The sequence below is a fragment of the Denticeps clupeoides genome, unplaced genomic scaffold (assembly GCF_900700375.1).
Source record: "Denticeps clupeoides unplaced genomic scaffold, fDenClu1.1, whole genome shotgun sequence".
Classification (NCBI taxonomy): domain Eukaryota; kingdom Metazoa; phylum Chordata; class Actinopteri; order Clupeiformes; family Denticipitidae; genus Denticeps; species Denticeps clupeoides.
The window spans coordinates 193,383-218,023 of NW_021630101.1; the positions used below are offsets into that span (position 1 = coordinate 193,383).

The 24,641-nt window shown below is 47.6% G+C and overlaps 3 protein-coding genes and 1 long non-coding RNA gene across 5 annotated transcripts; 1 reads left to right on the forward strand and 3 right to left on the reverse strand.

The window, feature by feature from the left end:
- Positions 1-981: 981 nt before the first annotated feature.
- Positions 982-1,847, reverse strand: LOC114783553 (uncharacterized). Its single transcript, XR_003748513.1, has 4 exons — positions 1,817-1,847; positions 1,689-1,715; positions 1,354-1,376; positions 982-1,281 (listed from the first exon to the last, which is right to left on the reverse strand). It is a non-coding gene; the product is annotated as an uncharacterized LOC114783553 (long non-coding RNA).
- A 546-nt stretch (positions 1,848-2,393) lies between these two features.
- On the reverse strand, positions 2,394-8,841 carry LOC114783545 (proliferation-associated protein 2G4). The gene is made up of 13 exons (XM_028969035.1): positions 8,686-8,841; positions 7,418-7,546; positions 6,356-6,461; positions 6,213-6,282; positions 6,036-6,128; positions 5,232-5,295; positions 5,083-5,161; positions 4,834-4,912; positions 4,625-4,758; positions 4,420-4,514; positions 4,091-4,218; positions 3,916-3,969; positions 2,394-3,485 (listed from the first exon to the last, which is right to left on the reverse strand). The coding sequence occupies exons 1-13, from the start codon at positions 8,771-8,773 to the stop codon at positions 3,423-3,425; spliced, it is 1,182 nt and encodes a 393-aa protein (XP_028824868.1). The 5' UTR covers positions 8,774-8,841; the 3' UTR covers positions 2,394-3,422.
- Positions 8,842-12,939: 4,098 nt separating this feature from the next.
- LOC114783554 (phosphatidylinositol 5-phosphate 4-kinase type-2 gamma-like) lies at positions 12,940-18,368 on the forward strand. Of its 2 annotated transcripts, XM_028969045.1 has the most exons (10): positions 12,942-13,354; positions 13,646-13,743; positions 14,084-14,180; positions 14,470-14,619; positions 15,080-15,226; positions 15,851-15,889; positions 15,965-16,078; positions 16,270-16,534; positions 16,872-16,975; positions 17,256-18,192. In XM_028969045.1, exons 1-10 carry the CDS (start codon positions 13,178-13,180, stop codon positions 17,334-17,336), a joined length of 1,272 nt encoding a protein of 423 aa, XP_028824878.1. In that variant the 5' UTR covers positions 12,942-13,177; the 3' UTR covers positions 17,337-18,192. The 2 variants fall into 2 exon arrangements, with proteins under 2 accessions (XP_028824877.1, XP_028824878.1); XM_028969044.1 differs by having other exon boundaries at positions 12,940-13,354; positions 15,851-16,078; positions 17,256-18,368.
- Positions 18,369-18,550: 182 nt separating this feature from the next.
- Positions 18,551-20,805, reverse strand: LOC114783555 (G-protein coupled receptor 182-like). The gene is made up of 2 exons (XM_028969046.1): positions 20,764-20,805; positions 18,551-20,458 (listed from the first exon to the last, which is right to left on the reverse strand). Exon 2 carries the CDS (start codon positions 20,395-20,397, stop codon positions 19,309-19,311), a length of 1,089 nt encoding a protein of 362 aa, XP_028824879.1. The 5' UTR covers positions 20,398-20,458; positions 20,764-20,805; the 3' UTR covers positions 18,551-19,308.
- Positions 20,806-24,641: the final 3,836 nt, after the last annotated feature.

The window sequence follows — 24,641 nt, forward strand, 5'->3', positions numbered from 1 at the left end:
AACCTTAAGTGCAGCAGAATATTTTTGTAAACTTCTCATTTGTAAGGTCTTATATAGACAGGGGTGTGGCTTCCCTAATCAAGTACAATCAATATATATAATCAAACAGAGCTGGACTCAAATGAGGGTGTAGAATCATCTCAAGGATGCTCAGAACAGCAGAGGGTCTGAATATTTAGGACCATGTGATATTTCAGTTTTTCTTTGTTAATAAATCTGCACAAATGTCAACAATTCAGCGTTTTTCTGTCAGTTTGGGGTGCTGTGTGTCCGTTAATGAGGAAAAAATGGCTGCAATATAACAGGAGTGAAACATTTCAGGGCGTCTGAATACTTTCTGTACCCACTGTACATACATCAAACGTAAAAAATACAATATATGTTCTACATTGTATAGAAATGCCAGGCCAGGCTTTTCATTGCTTTTCAACATTTCCAGCGCCAATATAATGATGCCAAGCAACTACTCTATGCAAAATATGCAAATTAAGGAAGCAGTTACAGTGGAATTGATCAGAGTTAAACCTATTTTAGATGCAAATCAGAATTGTTTAACTCCTCAGAATGCTGTCTAGATGACGTCCTGCAGGAGTCAGGTGTATCTGAACCTTCTTTGATGGCTGTGTCACAGTAAAGCCACCAACGAATCTTGCCTCTTAGTCTCGGTGTGATTAAAACGGCCATCGGGGTGCGTTCACTTTGTAGACGTGTCTGTGGCAGCCTGGCACCAGTTGGCCTCATTTACATTTATGGCATTTATCAGACACCCTTATCCAGAGCGACTTACAGTCAGTAGTAACAGGGACAGTCCCCCCCGGAGACACTCAGGGTTAAGTGTCCTGCTCAGGGACACAATGGTAGTAAGTGGGAGTCGAACCTGGGTCTTCTGGTGAGTGTGTTACCCCCAGGTTACTACCAACCCCAAATTAAACTGGACTGGAGCAGTTCTAAACTGACCAACACATCAAGGACGATAAGCGCTGCAGTTAAAACAAAACTAATTTATTCGTTGTTCTGCGTGATCAGTATTCAAACAAACATCAGCGGAAACCTGCCAAAGCGGCGTCAGAGTCAGGAATATTTCTCTCAAAACCATAACGCTTTATTGAAGGCCGTATGAAACGGAAACAGTGCAGAGCTGGACCGAGGTCCGCAGAGAAGATCTTTCCTGGGTCCGGAAGGCGGTGGACCTGCCCAGGGATGGACGGCTGGCCGCCGCGGACTTCTCCGCCCGGACTTCACTTGGACCTCTGCCTCATCTTCCTCCTTTTGCGCTTCAGCCTGGGAAAGCGCAGCACAGACGTTGAGAACTTCGCTTCTCTTCTGCTCCACTTGCACCAGCTGAGAACTCACCTGCGCATGCGCTTCTTCCTCCACTGAAAAGAAAAGGAGCAGGCGGGAGATGATCAGTTCCAGGTCGCGTTTAAAACCGCGTTCGCGACCACAATTCGGTACGTGGCTGGTTCCGGTACTAGACTGACGTGCACGACGCGGTTCCGTCAAGCTGGACGCCGCAGAGCTCAACGCGGCGCAGCCTTACGTGCAAGCGAGCTCTGCTGCAGCCCAGTATTTAGAAAAGGGAATTAGTTCGTTTAATTAAAAATCACGCTTCATTAGCAGACGTGAGCTAGAGACGCCTGGCACCACGGAAGCGGCCTAAACCGACGTCAGACGCGGCCAATACTCACCTTCGCCCTCATCGTCTGGAGTCGAGCCTGCAAAACATGCGAGAGGAGTTAGCAAAATTCACGGATTACCAAAAGCGACGACAGATGCGACACGAGGTCTTATTTCAGGGCCAGCGCCACCACCGTACCTCCCAAAGACGGAAGTGACTCGAGTGCTCGTCATCGGCGCGACACGGGTGATTTATAGCTGCGATGACGTCAAACGAGCGCTAGCGCAAGTGCCGCCGGGAAACGTAGTCCTTTTTAACGGCATGGCGGCGATGGCAGAACACGTGACACTGACATTAGCTTTGTTTTTAACTCGGAAGTGCTGAAGAACTTCCAAAATTACAAGTGGTAGTTGTGTTTGAAAGCGAAGCGAGTGTCATCGTGAAACACTGCAGCACAGCACACGGTGAAACGTGGTCTAAATTCCTCAGAAGGTTCATAGGAAGTGACATGCAGGCGTCGGACTGTTGCACCGAGACCATCGAAAATTGTGTTTTGAATTAAACTGGATCTTTTGATTCAAGGTGAAGAACTACCATGGATCTTAGTTTTCATTTCTGCTGTCAGCAGCTTCAAACCTTAATTTTTTTAAGTTAAACAGGTCAAACGCAATAAAGACTACCCAGTGATTCCCAACTCCACTAAACAATATACGAGTCAATATATTCTTCTAATTAGTCTTGTAATGCACGTAGAAATACAAATTCACACCATGTATAATTATTATAAAGTTTTATTTCATAAGTTCTCTGCAAGGAAAACAGAAACAAACCCAACTTTCGTGTTCACCCCCAACTTTTAATTTGTCATCCAATAACCTGGCTCCTCAAGTCCAAAATCTGAGTAGTTTTACACTTGGCCAATCAATAATGGCGGCTACAACAGGCTCCGCCTCCAAAACAGCCTTTCCTTCTCATGGTTCAGTTAAAAAAAAAAAAAAAAAAAAAAAAAGCGCAGCACTACGCAAACTTTTGATTGGTGGATCTGTAAACTCGTATCGTGGCCATAGTAAACACTGGGGATTACGCTGTAGTCCTGAAACACGTTAAAAACGCTTAACGAATGCAGAGTAGCATTTCGGTCGTCCTAAACAGAAACGAACGAATGGTGGTGGAAAAAAAAAAAAAAGACCCGGCAGAAGACCAGACGCTCGGAGAGGATCTGTGCGGCAGTTTAAGCAGAAGGCCGTCTGCACGTAGCGAAAAGGGCTCGTGCGTCGTTACCGTGTTCCGTATCAGGCAAGACACCCGGCAGGAGGACTGAGACGTGGTTCGCTATGCTACTGGCAGTGAGACAGAAGCTCCTGCTGAAACAGGATATTCAGCGAACGAAAAACGTTTTTTGGTCATTTTCTTTTCTTTTTTGGGGGGTAATTTGGAAGAAAACTGCACGCAGTCGTTTGTCCATCTTACCAGTGAAGACCAGAGAGAAAAATCACTTCATGCAAACACCACGGGATGGCACGGGAACATTTCACATCATGATTCTCGTTTTGGAACGGCCCATCCACCCGCCCCCGATTGGACGGCGAGGAGTCTGGGGACGTCACTATGAGCCTGTGTGGGCCCTATTTTCTTTCTTTTTTTTATTTTTTTCTTTAAATCGTAAATTTTGCTCCGTAGGTGCAGGAGGTCTCTCATTGGCTGAGGGCAGTGGGGGGCAGGTGAAGGTCGTGGATCTCGTTCTGCTCGGCCTGGTTTTTGGGTGGTTTCCGTCAGTCAGTCAGTGCCGAAGGCGGGACGGCAGTTACTCGGCGGCTTCGCTCTCCTCGCCGGCCTGGCCGGTGGCGGTTTCAGCGTTCTTGGAGGCCTGTCACCAGACAGTCGTATTCCATAAACAACTTTTATATTCATCATGGTGTGTGTGTGAGTGTGTATACAGGGTGGGCCATTTATATGGATCCACCTTAATAAAATGGGAATGGATGGTGACATTGAACACATTTTATAAGTGGTCAGAAACTTGTAAATAACTCATGAAAGAATAAAGTTAAAATAAAACCAAGCACAACCATTGTTTTTCTTGTGAAATTACCAATAAATTTGATGTGTCACATGACCCTCTTCCTATTGAAAAAGTGGCCACTTTGGTTGAAAAGTTTGCCCCCTCACATATACTAATGTGCCACAAACAGGACGTTAATGTCACCAACCATTCCCATTTTATTACGGTGTATTCATTTAAATGGCCCACCCTGTGTGTGTGTATATATAAAACCTTAAGGAAGAAAGAACAATACCTTCTTTTTCTTCTTCTTCTGTGCCTTGCGGCTTACAGAACTTTGAAGCAGAGCCTATAAGCGAAAACCGGACGTTAGAACATCATGAAAAGACAAAGCCAGGACACTGCTGGACATTTCTCGTGAACCTTGCCAATTTTTATCATTTTTTTTGTGAGAGCATTTTCAGTCTCACCTTGAGCTCGGGGTCCTGCACCTCATGTTCGGTCTTGAACAGATCAGGGTCAAAAGGGCCGCTGGTGATCCTCAGGGGCCCGTTGGCCATCAGCAGCACGGTGAACTTGAACTGAGCCACGAACTCGCCTGAGCAGCAGCAGACAATCACCACACGTTCACCGTTTTCCTTTCGTCCTCAATTAGCCAAATTTAACTGATAAAAGGGCGCCACCTACCATGTCCCAGTGGTATTTCAGATTAATCACAGTACTAATAATCTAATATAAATAATGTATGATTCAAAGATTATTTTTGGCTCAACGTTCCGGTCGTAAACAGATTACTTACCCTCCTTCTCATGCAGGACATTGAAAGGCTGCAGAAGCTCGTGCTTGGCACACTCCACCACACCCAGACGTGCCTTCCCCTCATCCTCAAAAGCCCTGACATGGGACACACAGCAACATCCACGGTCAATATTGTCACAGCAAGTAGATTCTACGCTGAATATTTAAACATTAATGATTTTTAAATAAATAAATTTTAGTTGTACCTGAGAGTAAAGGGCATGGTGTCGAAACGGCGTTCCACCTCGCTGAAGAACATTCTTGAGGTCTTCATCTTTAGTCCGTACTGCTTGCTGGGGTCACGTTTATAAATGGTGGTCCTCTGTCCGGAGTCTTTGGCCTTGGGCAGAATGAACTGTTAGGACCGGCACGTTCGGGAGGGCGAGACGCGCGGGAGCGTGAAATTCAGCCTCACCTTGCCTTCACCGGTGCTGATCAGCACGTCCACAGCGTACACTTCATGCACCTCAAACTCCGCTTTCTCGTGGTCTTTCCTTTATACATACATACATACATACATACACATACACACACACACACACACACACACACACATACATATTATATATATGTGTGTGTGTGTGTGTGTGTGTGTGTGTGTGTGTGTGTAAAAAAACCCTTTAAATCATACACGGCAATGGAAGTGAACACATGGTCCCCTCACCTCTGCTGGTCGGTGGGATTCTGAATGATGGTCTTCTCCCCATCGATGACGTGCTGCTTCAGCTGGTGAGACAGCATGCCTGTGAAGAGTAAAGCGTAAGTGCGTGCAGGTCGGACCGAGCGGAGGGACCGTCGCAGTGCGGGACTCACCCTCAATAGGCGCGCATTTGAAACTCTGGGCGATCTTGTTCCACGCCTCTGTGACTTGTGTGTTCTGCCAGGATCATCGAGAAAAAGGTCAAATGTTTCAGACTGTGCAGGGCGACTTTCTGTATTAAGTTAATTTAAGTGATTGTCACATGTGATACACAGCAGCACAGCACACAGTGCACACAGTGAAATGTGTCCTCTGCATTTAACCATCACCCTGAGTGAGCAGTGGGCGGCCATGACAGGCGCCCGGGGAGCAGTGTGTGGGGACGGTGCTTTGCTCAGTGGCACACAGGCAGGTCGGGATTCGAACTGGCAACCTTCTGATTACAGTGCAGTTTCCTTAACCACTAGGCCACCACTGCCCAACAATTGGCCTGAACAGGGACTTCAACCTTGGACCCTCAGATTAAAAGTCTGATGCTCTACTGACTGAGCTATCCAGGGTCACCTATCATGAAAATGTGACTTTGTGAAATGATTGAACATTAATACGAGTTCCCCGATCCTGTCTATGGTCCTGCAGTATCTAGAAATGGTGATCGCTGTATGGTGATCAGTTTTTTTTCACCGTTTTTTCAGTTTTCACCGTTCAGAGAGCGGCAGCTCAGACGGTCGGACCCGGAGTTTGTCCCCTTGTGACGTCATAAGGGGAAAGGTCACCTCCCGTTTCTCATGTTTTTTCTGCCCAGAGAATCTCCACCGACCGCCATGGCTTCCAGGTGCGTGTTTTCGAGTAATCAGTTCGAAAGCGTCGCCCTACAGAACAGAAGAAAAGACTCGTGCTCGGTCCAACGTTCGTACCTGGTTGCCGGGTTTCACCAGACGCAGCGCGGCCTCAGCACAAAGGTGGGCGGCCTTCAGGACGTCAGCCTTCCGACCAGTCACTGGGGCATCCTGAGACAGTCACATGGCTGAGACGGGCACAGCGCCGACGCTTTCCGTAAACCAGTCAAAAACATTCGTAAGACAGTTTCAAACCTTAGACGCGCCAACGACGAAGCTGTGAGCCACGTTGGAGATGAAGCCATCGACGTGCACGCCCAGATCTCTGGAGGGGACGGAACGTGAGTCATGGGGGGGGGCGAGTGGCATTAAGATATTTCCTCACGGCGCAAACCTACATTTTCACCAGGTCTCCGTCCTTCAGCACGTAGTCAGGGTCACTCTTCAGAGGCGAGAAGTGGCACACGCAGTTGTTCACGGACACGCTGGTCGGAAAGGCGATACCTGCGAAACGTGGGCGATAGCTGAACACGCGCACACACGCAACCAGGGTTCTTACACAGTCATGCTGAAGAATTCCCAGTTACTCTAAAGGCAAATTTTAAATTCACAAAATGTGAAATTTACCAGGAAATTGTGAAACTAAACTCATGTTAACCCTGAAAAGCTTAAGTGAAACGACAGCGTTTCGTCCTCATAGCTCACACAAGTCCGAACGGACTCATCGTGTTCCGGCGTAGATCATCAGCAGTCTTTTATATACAACAGAAGTGCACTAGTTTTATACGCTGTAGTTGTAAAAGTGGAAAAACGTCCTTCATTATACAGGTCAGGCCAAACGTTTGGACGCACTCTCTCATTCGACGTGTTTTCTTTATTTTCATGACCATTTACGTTGGTAGATTCTCACTGAAGGCATCAAAACTATGAATGAACACATGTGGAGTTATGTACTTAACAAAAAGTGGAGACCTGACCTCCACAGTCACCGGACCTGAACCCAATCCAGATGGTTTGGGGTGAGCTGGACCAACAAGTGCTAAACACCTCTGGGAACTCCTTCAAGACTGTTGGAGAAGCATTTCAGGTGACGACCTCTTGAAGCTCATCGAGAGAATGCCAAGAGTGTGTAAAGCAGTAATCAGAGCAAAGAAACTAGAATATAAAACATGTTTTCAGTTATTTCACCTTTTTTTGTTAAGTACAGAACTCCACATGTGTTCATTCATAGTTTTGATGCCTTCAGTGAGAATCTACCAACGTAAATGGTCATGAAAAGAAAGAAAACACGTTGAATGAGAAGATGTCCAAAACTTTTGGCCGACTTTTCCAGAACTTGTATGGTTATTTCGTATTCCAAAACCTTTCAAGACCTGGAAAAACCTCTTTTCAAACTACACGGCTTTTCCAGGAGCCCTTCCCAACGTGCCGTTTCACTCGGCATGCCGTGGTCTCCATACCTTTCTTAATTTCCTTCTCCTTCTTGAACACCTTGCCCGTTTCCGCCACGATGAAGGCGTCTCCTTTCTCGCACAGGCTGAGCACGGACACCCCAGGCTTGGCGGCATCCGTAACCACGCGCAAGGTCTCTGGATGGGGGGAGAGAGAGAGAGAGAGAGAGCGGTAGTGAGTCCCGGCGCACCAACACGGTCCGGGAGATGGATGTGTAAACGAAGGGCGCCGAGCACGCCGACGTCAACATTTCACGCTAAAAAATGACACACAACGTCTCCGGCAGCGGGGAAACCGGCCAAATGTGCAGCCAGGTGCCAACAGCTTTATAACCGTACAGCTTTGGGTCCATCAGGTAAATGATCTCTTCCTATTGGAGATCTGCGCAACGTTTGTTGGCCGCAGACGTTAAGGAGAGTGACCGGGAGGATGGAGGACCAGCACGAATCGGTACCTAGTGGGTAACACACTCGCCTATGAACCAGAAGACCCAGGTTCAAATGCCACTTACTACCATTGTGTCCCTGAGCAGGACACTTAACCCTGAGTGTCTCCAGGGGGGGACTGTCCCTGTAACTACTGACTGTAAGTCACTCTGGATAAGGGCGTCTGGTAAATGCTGTAAATGTAAAATGTAAAATGTAAAAAAAAAAAGCCTATTTCAATTCCTAAAACCTGGCAGGACACCTCACACGTCCTAACCAGACCGTCCCAACGCTCCCCGTTTCCTGCAATGTGTGCTGCTGATGTACTACACTGGTTCTATCCACGCACTTCAGCAGAACACAGACCCACTACCCACGATGCCTCTGCTTGCTTTTTACGTCTTTTATTCCATCTTATTTCTGAAACTACTACTTTTTTCTTTACTGTGCACGGTCAGAACGGACCGGTCCAGGGCGCGTTTCGCCGGGACATATAAAAGACCCTCGAATCTCGCAAGGCACGAACGGGCAACTTTTGCTTCCCTCTGTGCTAACCAGTTAGCGCCACCGGGGGACCTCGACTCGCGGCCGACGTGCACCACAACGCGCCAAATTCCGCGAAATGGCGCGCTGAGTGCGTGCGCGGGAGACGCGACAAGGTCACGACAGACGGGACAGAGTAATTCGTTTTAGTCCAGCGTTTTATTCGGTCTTTATTTACGGCCGCGCTAGCATTAGCACGCCGGCTAGCGGGCAGCCCGCCCTCCGCGGCGGGCACGTGGCCGCGCGGCCGCCCGCAGCCGCGGCGTCTTCTCGGCGGAGGGAGGGACCGGCCGCCGGGGGACACTCACGGTTGGCGATGTCCGCGCCCATCTTGTACTTGGTGACCACCAGGTCGTCGGCCACGGTCTGCTCCTGCTGCTCGTCGTCGCCCGACATGCTGCTCGGCCGCCCGCGCAACTTTCCCGTCGCGCCCCGCTGTCTGGGCGGCGCGCTGATGACGCGTCACCGGGTTCCGCTTCACTCTCACCGCGCTTATCCAGCGTTCACCAGACGCCCTTATCCAGAGCGACTTACAGTCAGTAGTTACTGGGACAGTCCCCCCTGGAGACACTCAGGGTTAAGTGTCCTGCTCAGGGACACGATGGTAGTAAGTGGGGTTTGAACCTGGGTCTTCTGGTTCATAGGCGAGTGTGTTACCCACTAGGCTACTACCAGCCTACTTTCAGTACCCTACCACCCTTACAGTCAGTAGTTACTGGGACTGTCCCCCCCCCTGTAGACACTCAGGGTTAAGTGTCCTGCTCAGGGACACGATGGTAGTAAGTGGGGTTTGAACCTGGGTCTTCTGGTTCATAGGCGAGTATTACCCGCTGATCTGGATCACAATTTATGATGTCACCCACTTTGTTTTTATCCTTGATAGCGGAAGGGGAATATATGTCGTCTGGTCATGCCTACTCTTGTCATGTCAAATTGTATTGTTGCACTTGTTTGTCTCGTGTATACTTTTGTCCTTTGATTGTGATGTCTCTCTGTTCTGCTCTGTGTTGCACCCTGGTCCTGGAGGAACGATATTTCAATTCACTGACAATAAACCTGCTTGAACTTGAACGTCCGCCTTTTCTCTAGCTCACCATATAAATTAACGGGTATTACCCAACATTGTTCAATCCTAATGATTACTTAAAATGAATTAGGGGTTAAACGATCAAATATTTTTACAATCAAGTATTCTATCAATTTTTTTATCGACACACACACACAGAAACATAAAACATATTAAGAATAATGTATTAAATGTAAATGAAATATGCTAATACATAATTATTTTTCATTTCTTTGTAAAACCTGTTGTCGGTACAATACTGAATTTACCCAGATAAACGTTAACAATCTTCCATCAGTTTTTGCACTCCAGTACCAACAATCACCCCGATGTAAATTAATAGACACTTTGGTGCGTAACAACTGCAACATTTATTTCTTATATAGCCCATAATCACGTACTGTACGTCTCAATGGGCTTTGACGGGCCATACAGTTGACACCCAACACACTTGACCCTTCTGCACACAACAAAAAACTCCACAAAAAAAACTGTAGGAGAGAGAAAAAAGGTTGTAAGAAACGTTGGGAAGGAGTGATATAGAGAGGGACGTCCTTCCAGGGTAGAGTGAACCTGCAAATGGTGTCACTGTAGGGTTTGTGATGGTTTGTCCTACAGCTGTAGAGGTGGAGAAGTGTGGTATAGAGCATCTGTCCATGTCTGGAGGTCCTGGACAGTGCAGAGTAGGTTTTAGTCCAGTGTCATGGTGGACATTACGCGTCCATTATGATGCTACTGGTCCATTTGAAGATCCCTGATGCTCTAGCTGTTACGGTGGTGGTGGCTGTGGTGACCCTCCGGTACGTTTCATACTAAGTCGTCTCCTTAGCAGTTCATTGCCAGGGACTAAGATTATTCTGGTGGTCTCTTCACTGGAGTCTGATTCGGTTTGTGTTTTGTTTTCTGCGATTTCGCTCAACCCAGGAGAAATTTATAGTGACATAATGAGCTTGGATTGACAATATTATGAATGTATGAAATGTGCTTTATTTGGAAGCCCCCCACCTCCCTCAGTCCAGCAGCAAGGATCTTGCGCTCACGTCCCACTTATGTGGGTGGGATAGAATTTAGCTCATTGTTCACAGCTCCTTAAATACCGCATGCTGCAATACTACTTATTTTACATGGAAATGGAATTAGTTGGTGCTATTTCTATTTCTGTTACTATTTCTAGTTGATACTGTAAAAACAATGAAGACCATGTGGTGTGGAGAAAAAACTCTTTCTCCCTCCACACAAAAGCACTGTATTCATCCACTCCAATTTGATGTTACCTGGCAGAAAGAAGCATGGCACAATAGAGGTTAAAAATGAACAGTTTCTAATTTATTAACACCGGTAAATAATTATTGTAGTTACATGTGAATATTGAATGTAAAAAGGTACCAAGGTTATAGAGAAAATAAAAATGAGAAGAAAGAGTAAAGAGGGAGAAGAGAAGAAGAGGGGGAGAGAAAGACTCAGAAGCCTTCTGGCTTCTGGCAAGAAAGCTCAGAGACCCTTTTCCACATGTGAGCAGACCTTTATACCCCTGGCCTACAGGAAGTTGTCACACCTCTGTTATGCAAGACAAAAGCAGGCTCCCGTGATGTCCATTCTTACAATACTGTTAGTTGATAGTATTCCTACACATCCATCAATCCAATGCACAGTTTCCTGGGAAATGTTCAGTGAAAACAGTGTTGGGCCAGACAGCTAACACTCAACACCTTTTCTAATAGTTCAGAAATTTGAGCGGGCGCAGAGATCATCACATTTACATTACATTTACATTTACAGCATTTATCAGACGCCCTTATCCAGAGCGACTTACAATCAGTAGTTACAGGGACAGTCTCCCTGGAGCAATTTAGGGTTAAGTGTCTTGTTCAGGGACACGATGGTAGTAAGTGGGATTCGAACCCAGGTCTTCTGGTTCATAGGCGAGTGTGTTACCCACTAGGCTACTACCAGCCTATATACAGAATTAAAATGTTCTTTATTTCTGAAACAGATTTCTTGGCTGTGAGCCTCGCTGGACAATAAAGGTGCCGCAGCCGGCTGAGCGGAGTTTAAAGTGGAACCGACCATTTGAATAAGCGTCGCGTTTTACTTTGTGAGCCGGTTATTGGACGCGCTCCGGCCCGTCAGAGAATCCTCTTAAAATGCAGCCGGTGCGCCTCGCAAAATGAGGCCGACCTAACACCGCAAACGGGGAACAGAAAACCGGTCGGTGGCCATGCAATCATGATGTCAGGGCAGCATGGACGCACGCATGTGAAGAAAAGCTGCGATGCCCAGGATTTATTGTTGCCCTCAGCACAAACCGCCACTGCCTTGTAGGAGAAGTGAGGATGCTTCAGTTCCAGGAGTGCATCGATATCTTCATTTTCTCAAATGAAACGCCTTTAAACTTCGAGTCTGCTTCAGTTAAACAGTTTGAGATAACAGATGGACTTTGGTGACAAATTAAACAAGGTCTCCGGGCAAAGAATTGACCTCGAATATTTTTGGTTATCGGACCATTCGCGTTACTCGAATACTCGTCTCAGCCCTAAAAGGAATCTCTCTATCACGTGCATAGACACTTTAAGTGCAGGTTATGCAGTAGAGTCTGGGAAGTAAAGACTTACTTGAGACACAAACCGTGACCTGCTTCTGTGGCCTGGCGTGGTGTCCTTCTCACATTCACATCGGAGGGACGTAAATTCCCAAAGTGTGTTTGAAAAGCGAAAGTAGTGTCATGAGCTCAGCATCAGGCTGTAGCACCTGCATGTTGTCTCTGTTGCTCTCCCAGACGTTATTGTGCACTTACGGGAAGTGGGAACCAGCATCTCATGATGCAGGATCCTCATAATCAGGATGTGAAAGGGTGAGTTGAGAGCAGAATATAATGAAGAATATACATGAGTGTTTAACCCTAATGTGACCACATGCTGTTGCCAGGGGCAACCAAGGGCTCCGGGTCGTCCGGTGATCATGTGAATCATCAGAGGCCAATATGATGCGATAAGGATCGGCTCCAAACAAAGGCGGCCTTTAATAGTGGTCCTGAAACCAGAATCCACCGTTGTGTATTATATGGTTCATATTGGACTATATTGTTACTGGACATGAACGGAATATACAGTATAGAATATATATGACCAGGAGCCCCGGTTGGAGTATTTTTTCTTTAATGTCTTATTCATGGATAATAATGTGGGGGTGGTGGTAGCCTAGTGGGGTAACACACTCGCCTATGAACCCCACTTACTACTAATCCTGAGTGTCTCCAGGGGGGGACTGTCCCTGTAACTACTGACTGTAAGTCCCTCTGGATTAGGACGTCTGGTAAATGCTGTAATAATGTAGATGGATATGATCCCAAACCGTGTGCATTTCTGTACCGTTTCCACACCAGAGGTGTCATTTTGGCTGCGATGTGTCCTTTTTTCGGCCACACCCCTTCCTGACTGCTCCTCGGCTCCGCCCACACGGCGTCACGTGTCGTGGGTTCGGCTTCCTCTTGGCTCGCGGCACCTGTCCGTCCGCGCCACGTGACGCGGACCCAGGTGAGCGGACGCGACGGGCCGGGCTGTACGGGTCATGGGCGCGGAAGGTCCCACGTATCCTCGCTGTTGACGGGGGTGAGGTCTCCTGGAGCGCCGCTGGGAATCTCGGGAATTCCCCCACCCCCCCCGCGACCTTTGGCTGGCGGCGGAAACCGGCGGGAAGGAGGGACGTCCCGGGAAGTGCGCGGTCCCCGCGCCGGGATGGCGTCTCTGGGGAACCCCGGCGCCGCCGCCGCCGCCGCCGCCGCGTCCAGCCCGGTGGTCCTGCTCGGCCCCAAGACCAAGACCAAGAAGAAGCACTTCGTGCAGCAGAAGGTCAAGGTGTTCCGGCCGGGCGACACGGTCCTCGGCGTCTTCATGTGGGGAGTCAACCACTCGGTACGACGCCGCTCCTTCCGGAATCCCACACGCGTCCTATAATACGCGCCGCCGACCCACATAAACCGCCCGCTTAGATCCTCCGCGGTTTCCACTCGAGTCCGAGGCCCGAGTGGGGACGATCGGCCGGTTCTGAGTTCCAAAAAAGGCAGCAAAGTTCGTGTAGGTTACTTTAAACCGGAGATTTGGGCTGGAAATATTGTTTAGAAAACCTTGACGAGTGATCGATGCTATTATCGATATAGATTCTGGTGCTTTATGCATGTTTTTTTTTTTCTTCTTCTTCTCCAGATTAATGATTTAAACCAGGTCCCGGTCCCCGTCATGCTGCTTCCCGACGACTTCAAGGCCAACACGAAGATAAAAGTCAACAATCACCTGTTCAACAAGTAACGCGGCTGCTTCTTACGGGTCCTGGTGTCGGGGCGCAGGGGAGGTCCAGGCCTCTTGGAATGAATGCATCACGGTGCAAGTGTGTGCAGGTCCTTTCCAGTCCTGCGCTGCTTGCCTGTCTTGCTCATATAAATCTCATTTTGGAAATTTAACAAGATTCGACACGAGTCTCTCGTGTCACGTAACAGAAGAATGCCCCAGACTGGCAATTCCCGGATTCCCAAATGCTTCCAAACTGAGAGAAGAAAAAAAAATCTTCAGTGTTTTTGCGGGTTTCCTGCAAATAATCTGTGTCTTGTTTTTTTTTCTTTTTTTCTTTGCATTTCTCATCCACAGGGAAAATCTTCCGGGACACTTCAAGTTTAAAGAATACTGTCCCCAAGTGTTCCGCAACCTCAGAGAACGGTTTGGAATTGAGGATCTGAACTATCAGGTAAATGCTCGGCTCTGATTGGCTGCTGGGTTTGTGCCGAGTAAAGAGTCCTGTCACCAAGCTGGCAACAAACCAATCCTGTAACCATAGCAACAAGCAGAGAAATTTGACCTTTTTGTTCATTTTTTTTTAACATTTTTTATCATATTGTGAACGAAAGATCACTTTCTATGATATTTGAAGTTTAATAACAGTACACACATACATACATACATACATACATACATACATACATATATATATACACACACACACACACATATTCATGTTCTGTTCATGGTCTCGTCAGGTCTCGCTGGCCCGTAGCCCGCCAGTGCGGTGGGGCGAGCTGCACCGCGAGGGTCTCCTGCTGACCTCGTACGACCGGACGCTCGTGGTGAAGCAAATCTCCAGTGAGGATGTGGCCGACATGCACAACATCCTGTCTGAGTATCATCAGGTAGACCCGCCCGACGGCACCTTCTCTGCGCTTCCTGCCTTCTAAAAAGCGCCAGATGTGTGTCTCACGAATGGAAGATGACTCTGGCCAAACAGAATTCACGGCCCTCATCTTTTTTTCGGAGCAGAGATAGTGTTTGTGTGTGTGTGTGTGTGTTCATTGTCTGTATTCCATTGTAGCTGAATAAGCAGATTCCTGTCTGGGCTCCTCTGCTGCCAGCACTTTGCTGCATCATATAAATTTACCTTCAACTTATCAGAAGTTCACAGATGTTTATCTGGTTTTATCTGAGTTTGAGACCCAAAAGAACTAAAAAAAAAAAAAAAAAAAGAACTGTACATGTACAAATATACATCCTTTACAAGAATATGCATGTGTGAGTGAGGTTACTCTGCCTGATATTTGTGGGGTGAAATGGCCACTGCTGGTTTGAATGCCTCCATTGTTCTGGTTGTTGCAGCACATTGTTAAATGCCACGGCAGCACACTGCTGCCTCAGTTCCTGGGCATGTACCGTGTGACTGTGGAGAACGAAGACACCTACCTGATCGTCATGAGAAACATGTTCAGCCACAGGCTGGTCGTGCACAGGAAGTATGACTTGAAAGTAAGTAATGAGGCTGTACTGTGCTAAATGATTCACATGATACGATAAAATTAGATCCCTTTATTAGTCCCACAAGTGGCAAATGACCACATAAGAGCAGCAAAAAGTAAAATAATCTGTTGGTGTGAAAACGTGGCACTGACCTTGTTTGCCCACAAGAGGGCACAACATGATTTATTGATACCTTATTAAATATCCTCTGTATTTAACCATCACCCTTGGTGAGCAGTGGGCGGCCATGACAGGCGCCGGGGAGCAGTGTGTGGGGACAGGACCGCTTCCTTAACCGCTAGGCCACCGCCGCCCCACATTTGGGCCACAGTTAGTGGTGCCGTGTAAAGCAGTTTGGCGCTTTAATGGGGGGTTTGTGCGAGATGGACGTCTGAATAATGATTACGTGTTCAGCAGTCTGCAATGGGGTCAGGAAATCATATTCCTGAAAATTATTGATAAATGCTTACTCTTAAAAATCAATCAATACAATACATATATAAATTCCTTTTAAATTGATTTAGCCGATGTATGCAGTGTCATCACACCATCTTTCACACTCCTTTGAGGCCTTAGTGGAGGTGATTGCTAAAAATGGCTAAAAATAAGATTAAAGTTTTGATTATTTTTCAGGGCTCGCTTGTGTCTCGAGAAGCAAGTGACAAAGAGAAGGTAAAAGCCCTGCTCAAGCTGTCTACTTGTAAAATGGTTGGCGACTTCGGATTAAAAATCCCTGTTCCCGCTCAGGTGAAAGAGTTGCCGACCTACAAGGACGTGGACTTCAGAAACAACATGCAGAAAGTGTATGTTAGCGAGGAGGACAAAGAAAGGATCATGGAGAAGCTCCGCAGGGATGTAGAGGTGACTGTGCCTTCAGCGTAGGGAATTGGATTCTGTTAAACATATAATATATGGCACTGATGCAAATATTCTAATCTGAATTCAGTGTCGTGTAATGAAGCACCACTAGGTGGCGCTATCTTACCACGAGCATGCTAACAAGTTTGCAATTTAAATGAATGAAAAATTATTTTTTTTCCCCCTTGTTTCAGTTCCTGGAGCGACTTAAGATCATGGATTACAGTCTGCTCCTAGGGATCCACGATGTGTCTCGTGCTGAGAAGTATGAGGACGAGGCCGAGGAGCCCAGCTGCGAGGACGAAGCCGAGCCCGAGAACGGCCTGGCACCCGCCCCGCTAGTGGGCTCTTACGGCACGTCTCCGGAGGGCATCGCCAGCTACATGAACTCCTACAAGCCTCTGGGGCCTGGAGAGTTTGACCCGTATGTGGATGTGTATGCCATCAAGAGTGCACCAGGTGAGTGGAGAAGAATCTGGTGCAGGGACAGTGGTGGCAGTGGTGGCCTAGCGGTTAAGGAAGCGGCCCCGTAATCAGAAGGTTGCCGATTCGAATCCCGATCCACAAAGGTACCACTGAGGTGCCACTGAGCAAAGCACCGGCCCCACACACTGCTCCCCGGGCGCCGGTCATGGCCGCCCACTGCTCACTCAGGGTGATGGGATAAATGCAGAGGACACATTTCACTGTGTGCACCGTGTGCTGTGCTGCTGTGTATCACATGTGACAATCACTTCACTTTAAAGGATGAAGTCCACGGTAACCGCTGACCCACCTGCTTCATCTCCATTTCTAGGAGCTCCACGGAAGGAAGTGTACTTCATGGGCCTTATTGACGTACTGACTCAGTACGACACAAAGAAGAAAGCAGCTCACGCAGCCAAGACCGTTAAACATGGGGTGAGTCCAGGGGTGGTAGTAGCCTAGTGGGGTAACACGCTCGCCTATGAACCAGGAGACCCAGGTTCAAACCCCACTTACTACCATCGTTTCCCTGAGCAGGACACTTAACCCTGAGTGTCTCCAGGGGGGGGACTGTCCCTGTAAGGCGCTCTGGATAAGGGCGTCTGGTAAATGCAGTAAATGTAAATGAGGATGTGTGTGGGATGAGATCAGTTTATAGGTTGTGAATGTTTACACGTGGATGAAATTTTAATGAATGTCTCCGTTCCTCTTTCAGGCGGGTGCCGAAATCTCCACCGTGCACCCAGAACAGTACGCCAAGAGATTTCGCGACTTCATCACAAACATTTTTGCGTAGTGACAAGTTTTTTTGTTTGCGTAAAGACAAGGACGCCGTCTTCAAATGGACTGTCCACACTACTGAACCGTTCCCGCTCATAATACAGAGATGCATAAATGGGGCTCAGTGCTCGGTGGTTTCATGTGGCTGCGAATGCTTTACTCTTCTTTTCCCAGTTTATTTGTGGGGGGGGTTGTGTTATTCATTCTAATCATTATATAAAATGTTCCAAGTTAATGACAATCAATATAAAGAAATCGGGGAAATTAGTGCTGAAATTGGTAGAGGCTTACTATAAACCAGATCATCTTCAGAAGGGTGCCTTGTGCTCAACCCTGTTACATTCATATGCTTTTATGTGCTTTGAGGCGAGTACTGTACATTCTAAGAAATTATTATTTTTAACGTTGCTGATTTAGCTTGGAAAAAGCAAGTAACATCGAATTTCATCACCCCGGGATGCTAGTCCGTCAGAATATATATAAAATTTAGAGAGAATGTGATCGTCTTTAAAGTTTTAAGTATAAATTTTGGACCAAATTGTATTTTTATTCTGGTGAAACGTGCCAAAATCTGTTCTGGTTTTGTCAAGCACCGGAACTTTCTGGAAGGTCATTGTGAACATTCATCGCATTTCTTTCTATCTTTTTTTTTTTTTTTTAATATATATTGACTGGGTAGCGACTGTAGCAACTGATTATCACGCAAGCACAACCAGGCTGGACGCTTAAAACGAACACGCGTGGTACCAAGGAAGCAACATTTTGGGTTACTGTTCTCTGATTTTGGCTCTACATGTGTTAGTTTCGTCCAGAATATGATAAATGTCGATATTAATGTACCGCAACTGGTGTTTTTTTTTTTTTTTTTTTTTGGTTTTATGCATATAAAATATTTGAAACTGTCTGAACTTTTCCTGTCTCAATAACATCCTGATGTATTTTTCTTTTGTTAAATTTGATCTTCCTGGGGAAGAACTGTAGCTTTTAAGTTCACCGTCTTCCCGTTCGATAATATGCAATACTCTTCAGAAGTTTTTAATGTTAAATAAAGCATTCAGAAAGCGTCCGAGATCATATTATCACATTTCATTTCCCCATCACTGCACATTACTAATGACTAGATAATGTCACATGATTTCAACGTTGTGTATTTAAATTCGTATAAAATAAAGCAGACCATGAAAGTGCAGATTGAATGAAAAGGAGAAAGTGAAACAGGTTACTTTTCATGGCTTCTTTTGCACAGTCTGAAGCATTAAACGCACTGAAATGTCCATTTAATCAGCACAAGATTTTGTTACAGCACAACTTAAACAGCATTTAAAAATTCATTTAAAAGTCCTGCAGTTTTTCAGTCCGATTTTCAAACTTCCTGTCCCCTCCGTGAAAGTGATCAGGTTTTGTGGTTAAAAGCGGCTTTAGGAAATGTGTTAATATAATAATACCTGTCACGCCTGTGGGATTTAGCCTGGATCATTTTACCCCCTGCCGTCGTAAAACAGAGAGGAATAGTTGTGTTTTGTCGGATGCTCATGATTTATGCTGAAATGCTTCCTTTCAGCTGCGTACGTCCCAACATGCAAGTTATTACCCCAACGCAGATCCTAATTTTCACAGGACCAATTAAATCGTTTTTAAGCTATTTACAGAGGGAGCTAAATAAAAGGGTATAAGGGTGGCGGTGGCCTAGTGGGGTAAAACACTCGCCTGTGAACCAGAAGACCCAGGTTCAAACCCCACTTACTACCATCGTGTCCCTGAGCAGGACACTCAACCCTGAGTGTCTCCAGGGGGGGATTGTCCCTGTACCTACTCTGGATAAGGACGTCTGGTAAATGTAAAATGCCCGCTTCCATACAATCTTAACAAACAATACAAATTTTTATTATCGTGATATCTAAATGTTAAAAATGCAAATTGCCCCCACCACTCGTAATTCGGCTGCTGGGGGCCGATAGTCCGGACGGGGCCCAGACGGGAGTTTCTTTTTACGAGGCCACGTCAGACTGGCTGGTGCTGGCGTTGCTGAGCTTCCGCTCCTTCCCGCTCCTGTCCCCGCTCCTGTCCCCGCCCGTCCCGGCGGCCGCGGTGGCGTCAGTGCAGGGCTGGGGCAGGTGCTGCCGGACCGTGTTGAGGAGGTTGGTGCGGAAGCTCTTGCTGAGGAAGTTGTACAGGACGGGGTTGGCCAGGCAGTGGAAGAGGGACAAGCACTGCACCACGCTGAAGGAGAAGTACACGAACTCCACCACGTTGCAGGACAGGAGGTAGGGGTCCAGGTCGTCCAGCGTCAGCAGGAAGTTCACCAGGTGGTAGGGAAGCCAGCAGAGCACGAACACGAGCGAGTAGACGTGGACCAGCCACACGTCCCGCCGGCCCTGGACGTCCGGCGCGTTGGCCACCGCGCGGGCGATCAGGACGTTGCAGGTGACGATGACGGCGGCGGGCAGCAGAAACTGGAACACCAGGCAGAGGAAGGAGACGCTGGCGTACCACTCTACGTAATTATCCTCGGGCATCATGTAGCACCCTGGCTTGTCCCACTCCAGGAGGTCCACGTGCACGTTCTCGACCAGGGTCAGCACCAGGGACAGGGTCCAGAGGCCGATGCACACCAGCCAGCGGCGCCGCGTCTCGCGCGGGAAGATGGACGGGGCCGAGGGACGCGCCAGGGACAGGTAGCGCTCCAGCGTCATGCAGGCCAGGAAGAAGGAGCTGCTGTAGAAGTTGACCACGTACACCAGGTGCGTGGCCTTGCAGAGGAAGCGGCCCCAGACCCACACCTTCTCCATGCTGACCTCCAGCATGACGAAGGGCAGGGTGAGGACCACCATCAGGTCCGACAGGCTGATGTTGATGATGCAGAAGAGCACGCCGCTGGCAGCGCGCCGCCGCCGCCAGTTCACCCACAGCACCAGGCTGTTCTCCACCAAGCCCACCATGAAGAGCAGGAGGTAGAGCAGGAACAGGGCGATGCGCCGGTACTCGTAGTCCAGCACGATGGTGCACTCGTACACGAACCACGGCATTCCGCTGTGGTTGAGCGAGTGGTTGTGGAAGAGCTCCTCTTCGCTGCTCATTTTCTCTGGAAACGGAGGGATTGTTCTGAGGTGAACGAGCAGAAGGTCACAGTAAAGCCTCCTGTGACGTGCAGAAGAAAGGCATTAGTGGCATTCTTCAGCCGTGGCTTAACTGGTGGTCGTAGCCCGCCTACCAACCAGAAGAGCACAAAATCCCAGGTTCAAACCCCACTTACTACCACCGTGTCCCTGAGCAGGACACTTAGCCCTGAGTGTCTCCAGGGGGGACGACTGTCCCTGCCACTACTGACTGTACGGTGCTCTGCTGAATGCCGTGAATGTTGGTAAAAGTTTCCTCAGACTAATTCATCAGGATTACAGATGAACGTGTGGATTTTTGATGGCAGAGAGAGACGAAAGTCCTACCAGATCGGGCACCCGCAGCAGTGGACCGGGGTCTCCGCCGGCGTCAGGTGACTCTGTGGGACTCGACGCTGAAGCTGGCTGCAGGCATAAGTCCCTCCCCACCCCTCCATCCGGTTACCCAGCTGTCCCCGCTCTGAAGGGACATCCTCACAGCAGGAAGAGGGGTGAGTGGGCACCGTGGCCCTCACGTCCCCTCACTACGCACCAGTAATGCAGGTGAGCTGGCGCAGGTCTTCGTCCCCAGCACCAGGTTACAGTCACGCTGTAATCTTATTGCTGCGGGTTACCCAGCATGCACGGGTCAGAACAAACATCGTTTTTTAATCTCTGGAAAAACACGCGTCCCTCTCGGCAGGAGACAATGGCAGGAAGCGTGTGTAGTAGTGAGGAAGTCTGCTGTCCACTTTCACTCAACTTTAACCCCGACCCCGACCCCGCTCTCCGCACCGTGTCAGTTTCAGCACGTGCATTTTATGACTTCCTGAAAGAAAATGAACTAATTGCGCCATCAAAAGTGCCACTGGAAAGTCCACCATACTGCTGCTGACCATCACACTGTCCCCCCTCACTGGGGACGTCATGTTCCAGCACATGGTCTGTCAGCAGATTCGTCGCACGTCTTTTTTCTCTCTCTCACCTCATCCTGCGTGTTTCCCGGAGTTGAGAGACTGTCGAAGCGCCCGGAAGGAATCGGTCAGCAAAAACTCGGCTTCTGGGAAAGACCGAGCTCCCCGTGTTCGGACTGGTCTGAGGTTGGGGTGAGATTTGAATAACCTCAACCCACCGCACTTCATCACAAGTGCTCAGCAACTTTCATCCATCACTTTTAATGCTGCCTCTCATAAATCAGCTTCCTCTCCTAGACCTGCTGTCCCGCACTCATATTCAGTGCTTTGTAACAAAATCTACTGCAACATCGTACTGATGTGGGCCAGTGGTGGCCTGGCGGGTGATGGAGCAGGGTGCTAGTAGCCTAGTGGGGTAACACACTCGCCCATGAACCAGAAGACCCGGGTTCAAACCCCACTTACTACCATCGTGTCCCTGAGCAAGACACTTAACCCTGAGTGTCTCCATGGGGTGACTGTCCCTGTAACTACTGATTGTAAGTCGCTCTGGATAAGGGCGTCTGGTAAATGCCGTAAATGTAAATGGGAGTAGACCCGTAATCGGAAGGTTGCTGGTTAAACAATGTCAATGACTTTACTTTCACTTCAATTTCCATCTGAAATGTACAGGACATATTAGTAACAAAAGGAACAAAACCACACACATATATACAGATGAACAAAAAAACAAGCATACAAATGAGATATGCTCATACAGTACAGACCAAAAGCCTGGACACCGTCTCATTCAACGTGTTTTCTTTATCTTCATGACCATTTACGTTGGTAGATTCTCACTGAAGGCATCAAAACTATGAATGAACACATGTGGAGTTCTGTACTTAACAAAAAGTGGAGACCTGATCTCCACAGTCACCGGACCTGAACCCAATCCAGATGGTTTGGGGTGAGCTGGACCAACAAGTGCTAAACACCTCTGGGAACTCCTTCAAGACTGTTGGAGAAGCATTTCAGGTGACGACCTCTTGAAGCTCATTGAGAGAATGCCAAGAGTGTGCAAAGCAGTAATCCGAACAAAGAAACTAGAATATAAAACATGTTTTCACTTTTTTTTGTTAAGTACAGAACTCCACATGTGTTCATTCATAGTTTTGATGCCTTCAGTGAGAATCTACCAGCGTAAATGGTAATGAAGATAAAGAAAATATGTTGAATGAGAAGCTGTCCAGACTTTTGTCCTGTACTGTATATACGTGTATATATTAAACCTATAGATTTACAGTCATGGCCAAACGTTTTGAGAATGACACAAATTCTCACAAAATAGTTTTTGTACAAAGTTTGCTGCTGCAGTGTTTTTAGATCTTTTTGTCAGTTGTTTCTGTTGTGTATTTAATTATAATTACAACCACTTTATAAGTTTCAAAGGCTTTTATTGACATTTACATCAAGTTTATGCAAAGTGTCAATGGCATGCTGTCAATCAACTTCTGGGCCAATACCTTACTGATGGCAGGATTGACAACAAATTCTTGGATTAAAGGTCCGTGGAGTTTCCTGGCCCAAAAATCTCCCAAAATTTCAATGCTTTGTTCCCTGAGCCATTTGGTTAACATTTTGGCCTTATGGCACGGCGCTCCATCATGCTGGAAAAGGCATCGTTCTTCACCAAACTGTTGCTGTCGGAGGATGTTTTGGTGCCATTCTTTATTCTTTATTGGAGTAAATGACGTTACCCCACTCCTCACCAGTCCAATCCCTGTACTTCCTGCAGAATATCAGTCCGTCCTTGATGTTTTTCTTGGAGAGAAGTGGCTTCTTTGCTGCCCTTCTTGACACCAGGCCGTCCTCCAGAAGTGTTCACTGTGGGTGCAGATGCCCTCACGCCTGCCTGCTGCCATTCCTGAACAAGCTCTGCACTGGTGGCACCCCGATCCTGCAGCTGCATCATCTTTAGGAGATGGTCCTGGAACTTTTTGGACTTACCTAGCGGGTAAGGAAACGGACCCATTATCAGAAGGTCGCCGGTTGAAATTCAAAGTATTCGAGTAGCCTTTCATGGCTGCCCACTGCTCACTAAGGGTGATGGTAAAAAGCAGAGGACACATTTTGTTGTGTCACCGTGTGCTGTGCTGTGTTGCACAATCACTTCACTTTCACTGGTTGATTTAGGTGCAATCTTAGGTGAAGCCCTCTTTCTGCAACGCAATGATGACTGCAAAAAAACAATTGTCTTGTCCCCAAAAATGTCCATGATTCGGTTTCAGCAGTTCACTGTCATTAATTTATTCAATCAGCCTGAATTTAAAAAGGAGCTCATATTAATTATATTTACATCTACAGCGTTTACCAGACACTCCTTTTGTGGCAGGGCTGAAATTCAGTGGAAAGGTTTTTGGGGGGATTAAGTCCATTTTCATGGCAAAGAGGGACTTTGCAATTCATCTGATCGCTCTTCATAACATTCTGGAGTTATATGCAACAGGCCAGAATAAAAAACGGAAGTGGCAAAACAGTATTTGTGTCATTATCAACATTCATGACCATGACTGTAAAGATAATAAATCCATGGAAAGGAGCTGTTTTTCAGTTTGTGATGTCACAGCAGATGCTTTCAGAAACCTACCTTCTATGTGTTTGTAGCACTATGTCCCGATGTAAATGAAGCAACACGTAAATTCATGGAAACGAAGCAGCTTTGAAAGAGGAAATATTTTTTTGATGGCAGTGGTGGCCTAGCGGTAAAAGGAATCAGCCCCGTAATCAGAAGGTTGCCGTTTGGAATCCAGATCCGCCAAGGTGCCACTGAGGTCCCTTGATGAAGGTCCCGTCCCCACACACTGCTCCCCAGGCGCCTGTCATGGTGCCCACTGCTCACCAAGGGTGATGGTTAAATACAGAGGACACATTTCACCGTGTGCTGTGCTGCACATCACGTCACTTTCATTACCGTGGGTGGTAGTAGCCTAAAAAAAAAAAAAAGGGCAGTGGTGGCCTAGCGGTTAAGGAAGCGGCCCCGTAATCAGAAGGTTGCTGGTTCGAATCCCGATCCGCCAAGGTGCCACTGAGGTGCCACTGAGCAAAGCACCGTCCCCACACACTGCTCCCCGGGCGCCTGTCATGGTGCCCACTGCTCACTCAGGGTGATGGGTTAAATGCAGAGGACAAGTTTCACTGTGTGCACCGTGTGCTGTGCTCCTGTGTATCACGTGTGACAATCACTTCACTTTCAAGAGTTATAGTGGGTAACACACTCGCCTATGAACCAGAAGACCCAGGTTCAAATCCCACTTACTACCATTGTGTCTC

What these genes read in the sequence shown, in the direction of transcription:
- LOC114783545 (XM_028969035.1), bottom strand. Translation starts at nt 8,773, where the DNA reads ATGTCGGGCGACGACGAGCAGCAGGAGCAGACCGTGGCCGACGACCTG. An exon ending in AATCCCACCGACCAGCAGAG is followed by an intron (nt 4,913 to 5,082) that starts GTGAGGGGACCA and finishes GTATGTATAAAG; the next exon opens with GAAAGACCACGAGAAAGCGG. An exon ending in TCAGCACCGGTGAAGGCAAG is followed by an intron (nt 4,759 to 4,833) that starts GTGAGGCTGAAT and finishes ATTCTGCCCAAG; the next exon opens with GCCAAAGACTCCGGACAGAG.
- LOC114783554 (XM_028969044.1), top strand. Translation starts at nt 13,178, where the DNA reads ATGGCGTCTCTGGGGAACCCCGGCGCCGCCGCCGCCGCCGCCGCCGCG. An exon ending in ACAGGAAGTATGACTTGAAA is followed by an intron (nt 15,227 to 15,850) that starts GTAAGTAATGAG and finishes ATTATTTTTCAG; the next exon opens with GGCTCGCTTGTGTCTCGAGA. An exon ending in CCAAGACCGTTAAACATGGG is followed by an intron (nt 16,976 to 17,255) that starts GTGAGTCCAGGG and finishes TTCCTCTTTCAG; the next exon opens with GCGGGTGCCGAAATCTCCAC.
- LOC114783555 (XM_028969046.1), bottom strand. Translation starts at nt 20,397, where the DNA reads ATGAGCAGCGAAGAGGAGCTCTTCCACAACCACTCGCTCAACCACAGC.